At 58.3% G+C, this 14,468-nt stretch overlaps 1 protein-coding gene across 1 annotated transcript in view; it reads right to left on the bottom strand.

Annotated features, from left to right (window-relative positions):
- Wnt7a (Wnt family member 7A) overlaps window positions 1–14,468 on the bottom strand; it is a 41,243-nt gene that overhangs the window by 24,582 nt on the left and 2,193 nt on the right. Inside the window, exons 2-3 of the mRNA XM_010617242.3 lie at window positions 12,612–12,838; window positions 10–281 (exon numbers count right to left, since the gene is read on the bottom strand). Coding sequence (XP_010615544.1) covers window positions 10–281; window positions 12,612–12,708 — 369 coding nt within the window. The 5' untranslated portion in view covers window positions 12,709–12,838. The remainder of the gene's footprint in view (window positions 1–9; window positions 282–12,611; window positions 12,839–14,468) is intronic.

Below are 14,468 nucleotides of genomic sequence, written 5' to 3'. Positions count from 1 at the left end.
GCTGCCTACCTTGCGGCCCGCCTCGTTATTGTGCAAGTTCATGAGAGTCCGGGCGTTCTGCTTGATCTCGCGCGCATCCACAAAGACCTTGGCGAAGCCGATGCCGTAGCGGATGTCGGCGGAGCAGCCGCCCCACTTCCAGCCCTCCTCGCGGTGGTACTGGCCTTGCTTCTCCTTGTCGCAGCCGCAGTCGCTCAGGTTGCCCTGGGTGCAGGCGGCGGTGATGGCGTGGGCCACGCCTGCGGCGATGATGGCGTAGGTGAAGGCGGCCTCCCGGCTCCCTGAGGGGACAGAAGAGGGAGAGGTTCTGCGGGGGGTCTCGTGGCCGCCTGTCCCTGGGAAGGCGCCTGGGCGGGGCGGAGCCGCTGGCCAGAGCTCTGAGCTGAGTCCCTCCCTCGCTCTTGGGGCGGCAGAGAACAGGAGGCTTCATCCTTGCGCCTCCTGCGGTCCCCCTGCTCTGGTGCCCACGGCCCTCACTGCCACGTCCCCCGCCCTCCTAGGGCCAGCGTCGCCCGCTCCACAGAAATGGTCTGCGAGCAGCACCTGCACCGCAGCGTGGGGACCGTCCAGGCACTGCCGGGGTGTCGCAGGGGAGGCCCGGGAAGAGGCCTGAGCCAGGAGCAGATGCCGACGGCCGGCGCAGCCGGGCAGGCCAGCAGGGCCTGGAGAAAGTGTTTCTGGGTGCTGGGGTGGAGAGGCTTTAAGGGATACTGAAGAGAGAGGGAGGAGGAGGGCACCAGGGACGAGGGGGAGGCGGCTGCCGCTTGGCATCTGAGGCCGGTATATTCTCTCTCCACCCGCCTCACCGGGCTGCTGAGGCACAAGCCCCCAAATACTGCCCTCTGACGCAGACAGCTCCCCTGCCCCGGGGCCGGCTCTTCTCCAGTGCTCCATCCCTGCTAACACAGGGCCTCTGGGGTGCAGGACACTGAGGTCCCGTGCCAGCTCTGCTCCTTACTGTGCCCCGGGAGCCCCGGAGAGGGTAAGAGAGGGGACATGCCTGGTGACAGCCTCGACGAACGGCCCCACACGGGGCTCCCAGGAGCGAGGCTCCTCAGTGGATCCTTGACCTCTGGGACTCGCAAAGGGTGTGATTTGGGCACCTCCCCAGCCCCAGCTCTGCCGGTTTCCTTTCCTCGGTCTGCATGAGAGAGCAGCTGTGGGGAGCACGTGCCCGGCAGGGCGGGGACAGATGGCTGAGGACACCGTGGTGCCCGCACAGGGTGAACCCCGCTCTGCTGACAACCCAGGAATGCTTTGTCGTGTGAAATCAAGAAGGCAGACTCAGCCGGGCTCACAGGAGGACGCAGGCCCCTGTCACAGCCCTGTGAAGATGGAAGAGACAGCCTCGTGGGTCAGAGTGGAATGGGCCTCCTCACACTGCAGGGCTCTGCAAAGGGGGGCTGGTGTGAAGGGTGCAGGGCACAGCAGCCAGGTCTTGAGCTCTGCTGAAGCTGGAAAAGAAAGAGGACTTGGGCCGGGATGTAGCTCAGCGGTTCGGTGGGCTGCCTCGCAAGTGCAAGGACCCGAGTTCAATTCCCGGTACCAAAAAAACAAAAAAAAAAAAAAGAAGGAGCACTTGATGGCCAGGGTCCCCGGGCAGGGACACCCAGCAAAGGCCTGCACCCACCCTAGCTGGCTCAGTGACAAGCAAGGGGTGCGGCTCAGCAGAGGGGGGCGTGAGGGTGGGAGTTCATGGGCCGCGGGGACCTGTGGCCCTGTTCCTACCTTGGCCCACACTGAAAGCTCAAGCCCATCCCCCTGCATGCTGCTGGGGTGCACAGACCCCAGGAGGGGCCAGGAGAATGCGCCCACCTGCCCTGGGCACCCGTTCATACTCCAGAGGACAAACCCTGGGGGTGGTGCCAACAAATGCCCAGTAGCTAAGCACTTAGAACCCGGCCCCAAACCCCAGCTGTGGCACTGTGTGGAGGCCACTGATAGCTGCTCCTCCTCGTAAGAGAGGAGGCTGAAGGCAAAGACAGGTCTTCATGTCTCCTCATTTACAGAGGAAGAAACTGAAGCCAGGAGAAAGGGCTGCCCTGTCCAGGGCACCCAGCTGGCAGGCGGCCGAGCCGAGCTGCACCCTGATCGGACCTAGGCCCCCATAGAGACCGAGGAGTGTCTCACTCCGGGGATTTTAGGACTCCACGGTGCAGAGCGGAGGAGGGCAGGGACCCCAGGCCTGAGACCTGTCTGTCTTCCAGGCTTCAGTCTCAGCTTTGCACACACCCCCTCCACTACTCCGCAGGTCACCACCCCTGTCCCCAGCACACCCCGGTCGCACTGCTCTGAATTCCAGGTGGGCTCCCAGGGCCCCGGGCCTCCCCTCTCTGTCACATGGATCTTCCCCACAGCACCTGCTTGCTGAGCGAAGCGGGAAGTCACTCCTGGCTTCAGAGCCCCCAGGGGCCCAGGTATGGAAGGGACACTGGCTTTGTCCACCGACTTTAGACAGGGGCTGTCTGGACCCACTGCTGCCACTGGGCGATGTGACTGACCTGGCCTGCGCGCCTCTTTGAGACGCTGTCGCTCTCTCTGTGACGTGGACACACGGCAGGAACTAGCGTCACAGGCCTGGGAGAAGGGGAGGGTGAGCACCAGGCAGGCAAGAGGAAGTGTTCCAGAAGTGCCCAGGCTGTGCCCGCCTGCTCAGACCACTGCAGGTGCACAGGGGACGGGAGCCACGCTGCCTTGCTCACCCACCTCCACCACGAGTGAGGGACAAAAGGACGACACGGACCTGAGTTCCCATGTCAACCCTGCTTCTGGAACTGGGGGACCTTGGGCAAGTCATGAACTTTGCTGAGCCTGTTTCCCCATCTGTAAATAAGTCCAACCCTAGGGAGAAGGAGATGGCACCTGCCACACAGGAGGTGTTGAAATAAGCAGCGGTGATTGACACAGTTGGTACAACCCATGAACCCTTTCGGTCTTACGCTCCTGACTCTCTGGACTCTGCACAGCCGTGCGGAAGAGGGTGCTCTCTATCCTCAGGGACACAGCTCCTTGAGGAGTTAATAACAGTGCCCCACTGTGCGGCGAGGGGACTGAGGCTCAGAGCAGCCTAGCCAGGCTGGTGTGGAGCCCAAGATGAACCCCAACCTCTCCTCCCAGCCCCCACCCGGTGCCAGCTGCTGGCCAGAGGACGAGAGGGCTCAGGAGTGTGGGAGGGACAGGATAGAGAGGAAGGAACGTTCACTGAGCACCTACTGGAGGCCAGGCTCACAGTGGGCTCTGCACTGAGGCCTGTCGCACCCCCAGTGGTGGACACTGCTCTCCACAACTTCGCATCTGGGGAAATGGGCTCTTGGGGGGGAAAGTGACTCACTGATGCTCCCCATTTAGAACCCACCCGACCTGGTGTTCAGGGCCCATGCGGGGCAGCAGCTCTGTTGTTGGCCGTCTCTGCATCTGGAAGCCCATGGCTGGAGTCGGAAGGGGTCCTTCGGGGGACGGTGCCCACTCTTGTCCAGAAGTGGTGTTCGGTGCCCAGTTCTAGCTCACCGAGAAAGGACTAGCTGGGCCCTGCCAAGCAGGACGGCTGGCTGAGCTGAGAGTGCAGTGTACAGTGGAGAGGGAGTGGACAGGAACCCGAGACCCTAAGACCTGCCTGTGGGGGTACAGGCATAGTTGACTCCATCCAGCCCGTCCTTCACCAGGCAGATGGGGAGGGGAAACCAAGGCTCAGAGAAGTCAGGTGATTCCTGGGCAGAGCTAGGGTGCCAACCTGAGGCACAGGGGTCTCGGCCTACTCAGAGACGCCCCGGGCCTGACCACCCACACTGCTCCCAGCTGGCCCCTCTTGGCCCCTGCCACACTATGAGGTTGGACTGTTACGGTCTCCACTTTGCAGATGTTCATACTGACGCCAGAAATGTGCCACGGCCTGCAAGGACTCAAGTGGGACAGCCCAGGTCGGAGTCTGACCTGCTCTTACCTGCCTGCCCCAAGGTCCTGGAGCCCCTTCCAGTCCCACCAATTTCCTGCCCACATTCTTTCCCAGATCCTCCCACAGGCTGGTGAGGGACTCTGGGCTCTGAGGGTGCTGTGTACCCCCAGGAATGGCTGCCTCCCTCCCCCTCCCGGGCACAGAGGAAGATTCCCCCACCTTAGGGACCAAGCACATGACCCGTCCCTTCTCTCAGCTCCTACTGTGTTGGAGATTGGGAAAGCACACCGGAACTCTGCCACAGCGGGGTGGCAGGGACAGTGGCCCCGAGAGGTGTGACCTGCAGTGGACAGGTGAGGCAGGGGGCCGGAGACAAAGCCAGGCTCTGGATGTGGGGAGCAGTGGGCCCTGCGTTCCTGCCATCCTGCCTGGGCAGAGGCCCCTGCTATCCTCCGAGTCAGAGGACCGATCCAGAGGACAGATGACAAGGGGCCCCTCCTGGAGTGACAGTTTCCGCAGTGACTCAGGAGGACCAGGACTGGACTCAGGGTCTCAAGCTGCGGGGTGGCATCCTTGCCCTCCCCACAACCACGCCTTCCTCAACTCCCAGCCCACCGCCTGCCCGGGTCAAGTTTCATGTAGAAGCTTGGGGCACTGCCCAGTGAGACACCTGGGTGACGGCAGCTCAGAGCTGGGTAAGAGGGAGCTTGTCAGTCCCTCCTCTCCATCCTGAGCATGCCCTCTCCTCCGCCTCCCTGAGCCTCTGCCAACCCATCTGTGAAATGGCACTCCAGGCTCACTGCCAAGCTACTCTGAGGACCCCACAAGACCTCCGAATCCAGCGCCCCAGAAGGTGGCAGCTAAAGAGTGGCACGTGTTATCACGGAGGCAAAAGTGGGGCCCAGCCGACGCCCTGTGTTCCAGCTCCATGATGATCCCAGTGGGGACAGAGGAAACGAACGATGTCCAAGCCTGCCTGAAAGATTCCGCTCCACCGCCCTGAAAATGGCTCACACTGGAATATTATCTGGGCATATTTACGGTATCTTACTGGAAACCACAGTGCATTGTGTTGTGTTTTTTTCTCATTTGCTATTTAAAGCCAGTGGGTCAGAGAGCAAGCAATCAGTGGTGACACAGGCTGAAATATGTGATGATTTGGAAAATATACAGATGGAAAAAGGTTACCCATGCCAGCCCCGTGCCAGGGCAGTTCCCTGGCCGTGTGGGTTCAAAAGGCCACACGTGGCCATCCACGTCCAGAGGGAGCCTCTCGAGGTACAACTGGAAGATCTGGGGGCACAGGGGCATTTGTCTGGGCTGAGCCTGGTGAGGTGACAGCCCCAGAGACAGGAACTCGGGGACAGAGTGTGCCAGTCCCCAGGCCCTGTCCAGCCCTACAGATCTTTCTTCCCCCCTCCAAGGCCGGGGCGCATGGCTGCCTCTCACCATGGTCGACGTCTGCTCCACCATGAAATGCCCTTCCTATCCACCTTCCCGGTGAGGGAGGGGCTGTGAATGGAGCCAGGTGGGTTCAAGCAGGTGCCGGTGGCCTCCAACCCTGGGCTTACAGCCTGACTCCACGTCCCAGGGTGGCTGGACCTTGGGTGAGTTAAGCTGCCTCTCAAGCAAGGCCTTAGTTTCTTCATTTGTCAGATGGGAATGAGGTATCTACCTGCTGGCAAGATCGTGGCAGGATCAAAGAAAGCAGTGCCCACAGCAGGCTTAGCCCATACCTGGGGAGGCTTAGTAGACAGCAACTAGGATGAGACATGTCACTGTTTAGCACTGTGTCCACCAAGGGGGACCTTGCTGATATCCCCTCCCTCTGTTTGTGATCCATTACGTTATCCATCCACAGTTTGCAGTGACTTGAAATATGATTCTCTCCCCATAGGTATGGGCACCTGGATTATTGATCTGTGAGGCTCCCACAGTTGAGTGAATGCACGTGTGCGGGTGTGTGTGTGTGTGTGTGTGTGTGTGTGAGAGAGAGAGAGAGAGAGAGAGAGAGAGAGAGAGAGAGAGAGAGAGAGACTGTCTACCACAGGAAAGCTGGAGAGAGAACACTGTAACAAAAGGCTCATCTCAAAGAATAGCGTCAGGAGAGCTAAAACCCAGGATGAACTGAGGCTTGCAAAGAAAAAAACGCAAACGAGACAAAAAGTCCTTTGTTAGCTGCGTTCTAAGCGAGAACGGAGCAGAGAATAGGTCTTTTGCTTGGGCAAGATGGTGCATTGTTCAGGGAGGGAGAAAGGAGAGCTGGCCACCCCTCAGTCCACCTTCCACACTGGTGAGGGCTTCCCTGAGAGCTCACTGCATGTGGGTAAGAAGATGGAGGTGTTCTGGGCACTTAGTGGATCTTCAGGCGAGGGTCCCGGCCCCCAGGGTCACGGCGAGCGATAGTCCAGCACAGATGCGGCGACACCCTGGATGGAGCAGAAGCCCACCGCTGCACCAGAGTTTTCCACTTGGTAGAGTAGCAGGGTGGACTCCAGGGGCTGAGTCCTGGGTCATATGTGCCCATCCCTGGAAAAATCCCGGCGGCGGGAGAGTACCAAACAGGAGTCCACGAGTAAGTGGAAAAGGGTATAGCATCCCCAGGGACACACACCGGGAAATCACCATTTCCATTTTGGTGATAATGCTGGAGACAGCAAGTTTCTATGCGTGCAAGGAATTTGATTATCGGCCTACATCCTGTCTCCCCTTGATTAAATCCCCTGGACGGCTCCCCTCCCGAGCAAAGCCTGCAGCAGAGCTCAGTCCCCACCTTATGCCACAGCCTCTCCCCACCCTTCCTCCCTACCACCCTCCGGTCCTGTGTGTTCAGATGTCTCTGGGTGCCCAGGGTCCTTGCGGAGGTCACACTGCCAGGCCCTTCCTGCCACCCCTTCCCAGGGGCCCCCGCAGTCCACTGGTCCATCCTTTCTGTCTGTCCTTGTAAAGAGGCAGGGGTCCCAAGCCTGACCCATGTGTCCCATACGCAGAGATTCTAGAACAACCCACGGAACAGAAAAGGGAGCTGGCAGGTGTGCCTGCAGGTGTGGGCGGGGTCTTAGCCCATTAGCATGCGACTTCCTCAGATTTAACCAAATGCACCCAGGGAGAAAATGTGAATCCTAGGGCTTCCGTTTTGGATATGTACTCTGCAGCCACACAGCAACGTTTACATAAATGTTTTACTGTATGTGTATGGAAGAGCTGAGATTCTGAGTTTTACAGAGGACAGACAGGACTTTTGAGGGTAATGCTGATCTCAATAGATTTCACCATGCATGTCAGTGTGGGAGGCTCCAAGGAGCCTCTTCTCTAACATGGGCAAAGATGTGGGGATTGGGCTGGAGTGAGGGCTCAGTGTAATCCACACCTTCCTCCCACGGGACGCCAAGGCAGAGGTGGAAGACAGAGCTGGCAAAACAGTCCATCAAATCAGTCTTGAAAGACTTGGATGTGCACTGGGCATTGGGCTAGCACAGCTCTGAATGGAAACGTCTGGGAATGAATGTTTGGTCATTTGTATCTCGGGACAGAAATGCAAACATTCATGCTCAGGACAGAAAACGGAGGCCTTGCGGTGTGTGAGGGGCTCCTAGCCCTGGAGCTCAGAAACAAGAGCAGCTCCGTCCTCCTGGACTCAAGGCAATGTGGGGGCACAGGGCGGAAGGGGCTCATCACTGCTCCATGAGTATCTACCATGTGCTAGACCTGAGGGACCAGAGAGCAGATGACCAGTGGACAGATCAGGGCTCTGTGCAGCCGGAGAAGAGGACGAATGTTGGACTCACTCTTGCATAAATAAGCGAAATCACTTTCCCAAATGGCCAGCACTGGAAAGGCACCAGCATGGGATGACCTGTGGAGGTGCTGTTTCAGGTGAGGAGGTCAAAGAAGGCTTCCTGGAGGAGGTGACCCGTGAGCAGAGGCCTGCCCAGTACCAGAAAGGGAAGGTCATCCTCACAGTACCAGGGACGAGTCAGGGCAGGCAGCAGGGAAAAGTGGATGGCTTTGGGGATACATCTGGAGTCCGTCTAACAAGCTTAGGTCAGTTCAGTAATCTGACCAGCAGCTTCTACCCCACCAAGAGTCAACTCAAGAGCACATGACCCCAGTTCCTTGAGCTGCTGCTCATGAGAGATGGGCACACAGGCCTCCTGGAAGGGAAAGGGCCACCCTCCGATTGCCCCAACCCACTGGGTGCCAGGGTCTTATGTACTATGTCATGCAACACTGCCACCACCTGTCAGCATCACCGAGCACTGTGTGATGCTCCTGGCTACAGATGGGCAGATGCACGGGGTCCTGAGCAAAGGGAAGATGGGGTGGGATGGGGACCTGGCCTGCAACTTTGTTCCAAAGCTCGCCTGGCTGCCACACAACCCAGCAACCCGATGGGAGGTTCTCAAATACACGGCAGAGGAGGGAATCTCAGATCCTGCAGGTGCACACACAGAAGGGTCCCTCCGGTGACAGGGAGTTTGTACCCACTTCAGCCCTGCCACGAAACAGCCTCACGACTTTGGTCACCCTTAGCCTCACTTGAGATTGGCATGGAGATGGATGTCACTCCTTTCAGGGGTGATGAGGACAGTGTGAGGTGATCTGTTGGAAAGGACTGTCTTACTGGAAGAGGCATCGCAGAAGGGAATGATGCATAGAGACTGCCTGGCCCAGCCCTGGCTCTCCTGTACCATGACCCAGGACAACCACATTGGCCGTGTGTGATGGAAACCCAGAGCTCAACAGAGAAATGGGCAAAAGACAAGAACAGGCAGCTCAGGGAGAAGTTGATAGAGGAAGAGCTTTCAACCCCTTTAGTTCTCAGGGAAATGCAATCCAAGAGGCCAGTGTGATTTTTTATTGGTGTGTTCCACCCATTTAGCTGGGCAAGGATGCAGAGTCCTGGCCCATCTTGCATTGGGCAGGGCCATGCAATAGCAGCAGCAGTAGCCTACTGGACAGTGGGTGTAGAACCCTGCACAATCACAACTGAACTCGATGAAGATGAAATGATTTTCTTGTGGGTGATATAAGCAGATGCCAAGTTAAAGATAAACCAGCAAGAGAAGGGGAAGCCCAGATTCAGGATATACAGCCATTAGGATGGCCTTAATCCCATGTGATGGGACAAAAAGAGACTCCAGAAGCAAACACACAAAGGAAAGACGAAGTGAGGACACAATGACGAAACAGCTCTGTGAGAAGCCTCAGGAGAAACCAGCCATGCCGGCACCTTGGTCTTGGACCTCCAGTCTCTGGAAGTGTGGGGATAAATGTCTGTTGTTTAGGGCCCAGTCTTGGTACTTTGTTACAGCCCGAGCAGTGTGGGATACAGATGAAAAGTCCTCTGCCCTGAGAGCAAGTCTGGGTGGAGTTCCCAGGCTTGGACAACAAAGTCGGCTGCCCTCAGCCATTGTGGTTGATTTGGGAAGGACACACGACCGAAGGTCAAGCCCGAGGACTGGTCCAACTCGACCGAGCACCAGAGAAAGGCCCAGGCCCTGTCCTGCTGACTGGGCTGCAACAGAGATCTTGCTGCCCCAGGAGGTGGCTCTGGGGTCACTGGAGGGCAGCACTACCACAGGTTCGTGCCATTCTGAAAGCCAACACCACCCTCTGGCTTTCAGGTTCCCTCTGCATAGTAAACGCCCCTTTCCACCCTGGGGCAGCTCAAACTGGGTTTCAGTTTCTTCTGTCCACGGTGTCTCTTCCTATCACCTTCTCCTGTGATCTATATGGGAAAACCAGGAGGTGGAGACGGAGCTGAGCAGGAGAGTGGAGGGGAAGGTAGGGATGAGAGGGAGCCTTCAGGTCTCAGAGAGCCTGTGTTGGGTGTGCTGCTCTCCTTACATCCATTTGCTTCTTTTTTTTTTTTTTTTTTTTTTTTTTTTTTTTTTTTTTTTTTTTTTTTTTTTTTTTTTTTTTTTTTTTTTTTTTTTTTTTTTTTTTTTTTTGGTACCGGGGATTGAACTCCGGTCCTTAGGCTTGCAAGGCAGGCCACCGAACCGCTGAGATAAATCCCCGGCCCTCCATTTGCTTCTTTCTCCGCAGTCTCAAAGCCTCATGTGGGCTCACCCCTGCTCTGAATACTACATTTCCCAGCTTCCCTTGCAGTTAAATGTAGCCGGCCATGTGACTGAGTTCTGGCCAATGGGATGTGAGCAGATGCGTGGGATGGGGTTTCTGGGCAGATTTTTCAAGGGCCGAGTGACAGCTCCAAGAGTCAATGACTTTAGCCCTGATCCTTGCCATACAAGGCAGCCCTAATTAGCTGGGTGCTCCCAGAACAGACAACCCCAGAAAGGTGAAAGCACAGACCAGAAGCCAGGGAACCTTCGAATTGAGCACCTTGCCTTCAAACAGGATACTCGCTTACAAGTGAGAAAACCAAACACCAGAGGGGAAAGGGCTCCTCAGACTGCTGGGGTCCTAATGTCACTGCCATTTCCCAGTAGCCAGAGCGGTGTTGCTAATCTGTCACTCCCTAGCCCTCTCCCCTCGGGGCGGCGGCTCTTCTGTCACATAAAGGGAGGTCCAGACTGCTGCTGGTCTGACAGTGCCACAGGGTCAGCTCCTGGCTCCCTGCACCTCTGCTGCTCCCTCCCCAGTGTACTGCATCCCCTCGCATCCTCCGCAGGCCCATTCCCTCGGCCTGCACGCTGCTCCCCCAGCCTCATCCCAGTTCCCTCCCTCCTAAATCCAGAGGCCTTCCTGGGCCACACACCCTGGAAGAGAGCCTGCAGCCACCGCCTGGGCACAGTAAATAGTGGTGAGCGCATGAGCAGGCTGGTGAGTGAATCAAATTTGTACCCACCCTTTAGTGAACTGTCCCAGTTTCCTATCAGACTGAATCTCACAAGGAGTCGCTGCTGTGTGGGCGGTCAGTGGGCATTGAATAGGTGCCATTTCACACAGTTTGACCTGTACTGCGGCAGCCACGCCTTTACCCAAATCCTCAAACAGTTCCTGCCACCTAGAGGTTCAGCCTCCTGAGGCTGAGCCCACAGAGAGCCGGACTCCATCCCCAGGCCTCTCCAGGCACCTGAGCATCATGGTCTCCTGGGCTCCTCCAGGGGCTTGAATCCCGAGGTCACTTCTGCCTGCCCTGGCTACAGGCCCCTGCTCACCCCTGCGGTGGACTGGTGGGGCCCCTCCTCCTCGGCCTGAGAGGGGTTGGCTCTGCAGTCCGGGGCCCACTGTCTGCTCCATGGCCCAGTGCCGCAGCCCTGTGGCCCATGCACTGGCTGCTCCCATTCCCAGCTTGCAAGCGGCACCGCAATGAACCCAGTCTTGGGAGACCTGCCACTCTCTCTGACTTTGAGCAAGTCCCTTCTGAGCCTCAGTTTCCTCATCTGAACCCCTGCAAACTCAAGACTTGTAAAGTGACGTCTGAGCCCAGGAACAGGAGATTTGAGCAGGAGTTGGCAGATTGGCGACAGGCGAGGAGGGCTCAGGAGACCCTTGAGGGAGAAGCTGGGAAGGAGTGAGGCTTACCAGGGACAGGGCCTGCGGCCACGGAGGGCACAAAGGAGCTAAGGCCCCAAGGCAGGAGCCTGTGTGCTGTCTGGGGCAGAGGATGAGGCTGAGTGAGCAAGGGACCGGGACGATGGGGAGATGGGGGCAGAGGTCAGCAGTGGCCAGAGGAGCAGCTGGGACTTCATTCTGCTGGGACGGAGCCTCCAAAGGGTTTAGGCAGGGTGATGGCATGACCTGATTTCCATTTAAAAAGGATCTGCTGCCTGCTAGTAGCAGAAAGGTCTTCAAATGGCCAGAGGCTGCAGGGAGATGGGGATGTGGCGGCCTGGCAGCCCAGGGGTGTCAGCAATGTGACTTGAGGGGGAGCAGGTGGCAGGAGTGGGGGCAGGACTTTTCAACCCCCCACCCCGATGTGTTGGCAGTGGCTCCCAGTGGCTCTGGAGCAGCGGAGCTGGAAGGCTGAGCCCCCAGCCCGAAGCTGACCTGTCCTGCAGCGAAGTTTGGGTGGAAGTGAGCCCGCTGCAGTCTTGGACCGCAAGTCCAGACACACCGCATGGCCTTCCACCACTGAGCAGGGCCTCCCAGAGACCAGCATGTTTCTCTACCCCTCTCCCGGCAGAAATTCCTCAGAGCTCGAATGTGCAGCTCAGCTCTCGGTGTGTCTCTGCTGTGTGCATGCGTGCCTGCCTGTCTGCATGTGCCATTCCTAAAACACAGGGGCTGCAAAGTCAGAAGCTCCCAGGCTCGGGTGCACCACATCACCGCGCTGTGCAAGCCACACCGGGTACAGCAGGGAGTGGTGCGGACTGTGGCGGGGAAGGGGCTGCCCCTGCTTCACCTGCACACAGGAAGCTGGGTTCTCAGCTCCAAGCAGGCCAGGGAGCACCTGTCAGCTCTCAGTAGATCTGTTGATTTTTCCAAAGAAGCTGGAAATTTATATTTTTACATGAAACAGATCATTTTAAAATGGGGATTCTGTTTAAAACAGCCTTGTCAGCCCATGAGCCTTTGGGCTGCTGTTGCTGGTTTGCAATTTTGGCCCTAAGTGGCTGGGGTGATGTGGCTTCAAACCAGAGTCCCGGCGGCCACGGGGAGACCTGAGTCCAAGTCCTGGCACCACCATTGTCCTGTACTGAGGAGCATTTGTGCAGGGGGCAGGTGAATGGTTTAGAGGATTCCTGAGGGTACGCTGGCCTCCCCAAAGCCTGCCAGGCCCCTCTTGGGGTGTCTGGGGAACACTTACCCACTTTGAGCTCCTTCCCGAAGACCGTGCGCTCGCCCAGTGCAGAGCAGTTCCAGCGGCCGTTTCGGAACTGAAACTGACACTCGTCCAGGCCCATTTGCGAGCCTTCTCCTATCACGATGATGGCGTCCGGCCGGCTCTGGCAGATCGCCCGCTGTCTGGGAGCCAGGCCTGGGATCTTGTTACAGATGATGCTCGCGCCCAGAGCCAACACCGAGGAGAAGCCACTGGAGGGGCGCAGGGAGACAGAGGTTGGGACCGGAGGAAGGTGCCCTCTTCTCAGAAACACTTCTCAGCCACACCGCCCATGGAAGGGGCACCACAGGACCACGGCTGCAGGTCAGCGTGAACCTTTGAGCCTAGCTGACCCGTGGGATTCCCACCCCAGCAGACGGTGCGGGGCCATCCTGTGCCCAAATGCAGAGCAACAAGAGGCCAGCACCTTCGGGGAGCTGGCTGAGCTGCCACCTGAACTGCCCTGACTTTCTGGCTGTGTGATTTCAGGTAAGATACATCTCTCTGTGCTGCAGATCTTCCACCCTAAAATGAAAATGTGGATAACCAGCCCTCACCTCCCGGGGCTGTGAAAATTAACTGGATAAGAACACGGAAAATGCTTAGGAGGTGCCAGGTGCACTGAGAGTAATCAGGGGATGTGCTGTAGGTACTGACACCCCTGGATCCAAGGTGGCAGGGGAACTATCCAATAGATGCATCTGACCAGAAGCGGGGGAGCTGGTCCTGTCGCGGACTAGGGACTTTAACCCTCCAGCCCACTTTACAGATGGACAGCCCGAGGCCTGGGAGCGGCAGATGTGGCCCCGAGTCACCCTGCGACTCTTACTGAACCCTGACCTCTTCCCCTCCCTTCCTCTCTCAGCCCCCAGTGCCTGGGCTGCTGCGGGCCTTGAGGCCAGGGCTGGGCAGAGGGGTCAGGACCGCCTGCTGGTGGGGCAGCCAGGGGAGGTAATTTTTTTTGCTGCTTTTCCTTTCACTCCCTCCTCCCCAGTGTCTCCACCCATTCCTTATTAAAAAAATAATGCAGCCAGAGCCCATGGGCCAACCCGCTTGCTTCCTGGATGCCGGGTGAGCTCTGGGTGGCAGGGTGCGGGCCAAGATGAAGATTAAAGCAGGGAAAAAGCAAAGCCACGCAGACACGGGCAAATCAATAACACTTAAATCCGCCGGCAGGATGGCTCGCTGGCAGGCAGGCAGGCAGGGCGCCCGCAACCTCTCCGGCCGCCCGGTGGCTGCCTGGCTCCTTGTGCGCTCACCTGCTTGCCGCCAGAGCGCCTCCAGTACCGAAATCCGCGCTCCAGAGACCGTGGGGCTGGGAAGTGCGGCGGAGGTGGAGGTGACAAAACACAAAGGATCTGTCACGCAAGCCCTCCCGAGGCCCCTGCGGCCCCACCCTCCCTGAAGCAGCATCGGAGCAGGTTCACTGCGGGGGTCGGCGGGGCAGGTCCCGAAACTGCCCAGGTGGCCCTCGGCGCCCGCTCCTCAGTCCTTGCTGAAGCCCCGCCGCCCCCTCTCCAGTCCCAGCACGGCTCTTGCGCACAATGGGAGGCTGGCCGTGCACACGCGCAGGACCCGTCCTAAGACCCCTCTGTGCTAAGCTCCAGCAGGAGCCCAGGCCACCCCAGGGCGGACGGGGTGCAGCCCGGGGCTGCGGGTTCTGGGAGTGGGGTCCGCGAGTCCCGGCCTCTGTGAGGCGGACTTTACCCTCTCTGTGTACTGGCTGGGGATGGCCAAGGCTGTCCTCGGCTTTCAAAGGGCTCTGGATATACAAGGGTCCCCGGGCATTGCGCGGCACCTGCTCTGAGCGGCGGTTTGGCCGTGGACCCTCTCCGCCCCTGG

Source organism: Fukomys damarensis, unplaced genomic scaffold (assembly GCF_012274545.1).
Source record: "Fukomys damarensis isolate Sample0158 unplaced genomic scaffold, DMR_v1.0_HiC HiC_scaffold_37, whole genome shotgun sequence".
Classification (NCBI taxonomy): Eukaryota; Metazoa; Chordata; class Mammalia; order Rodentia; family Bathyergidae; genus Fukomys; species Fukomys damarensis.
Note: the sequence above shows the minus strand (reverse complement) of the source record. Positions and strands in the feature narration are given on the sequence as shown.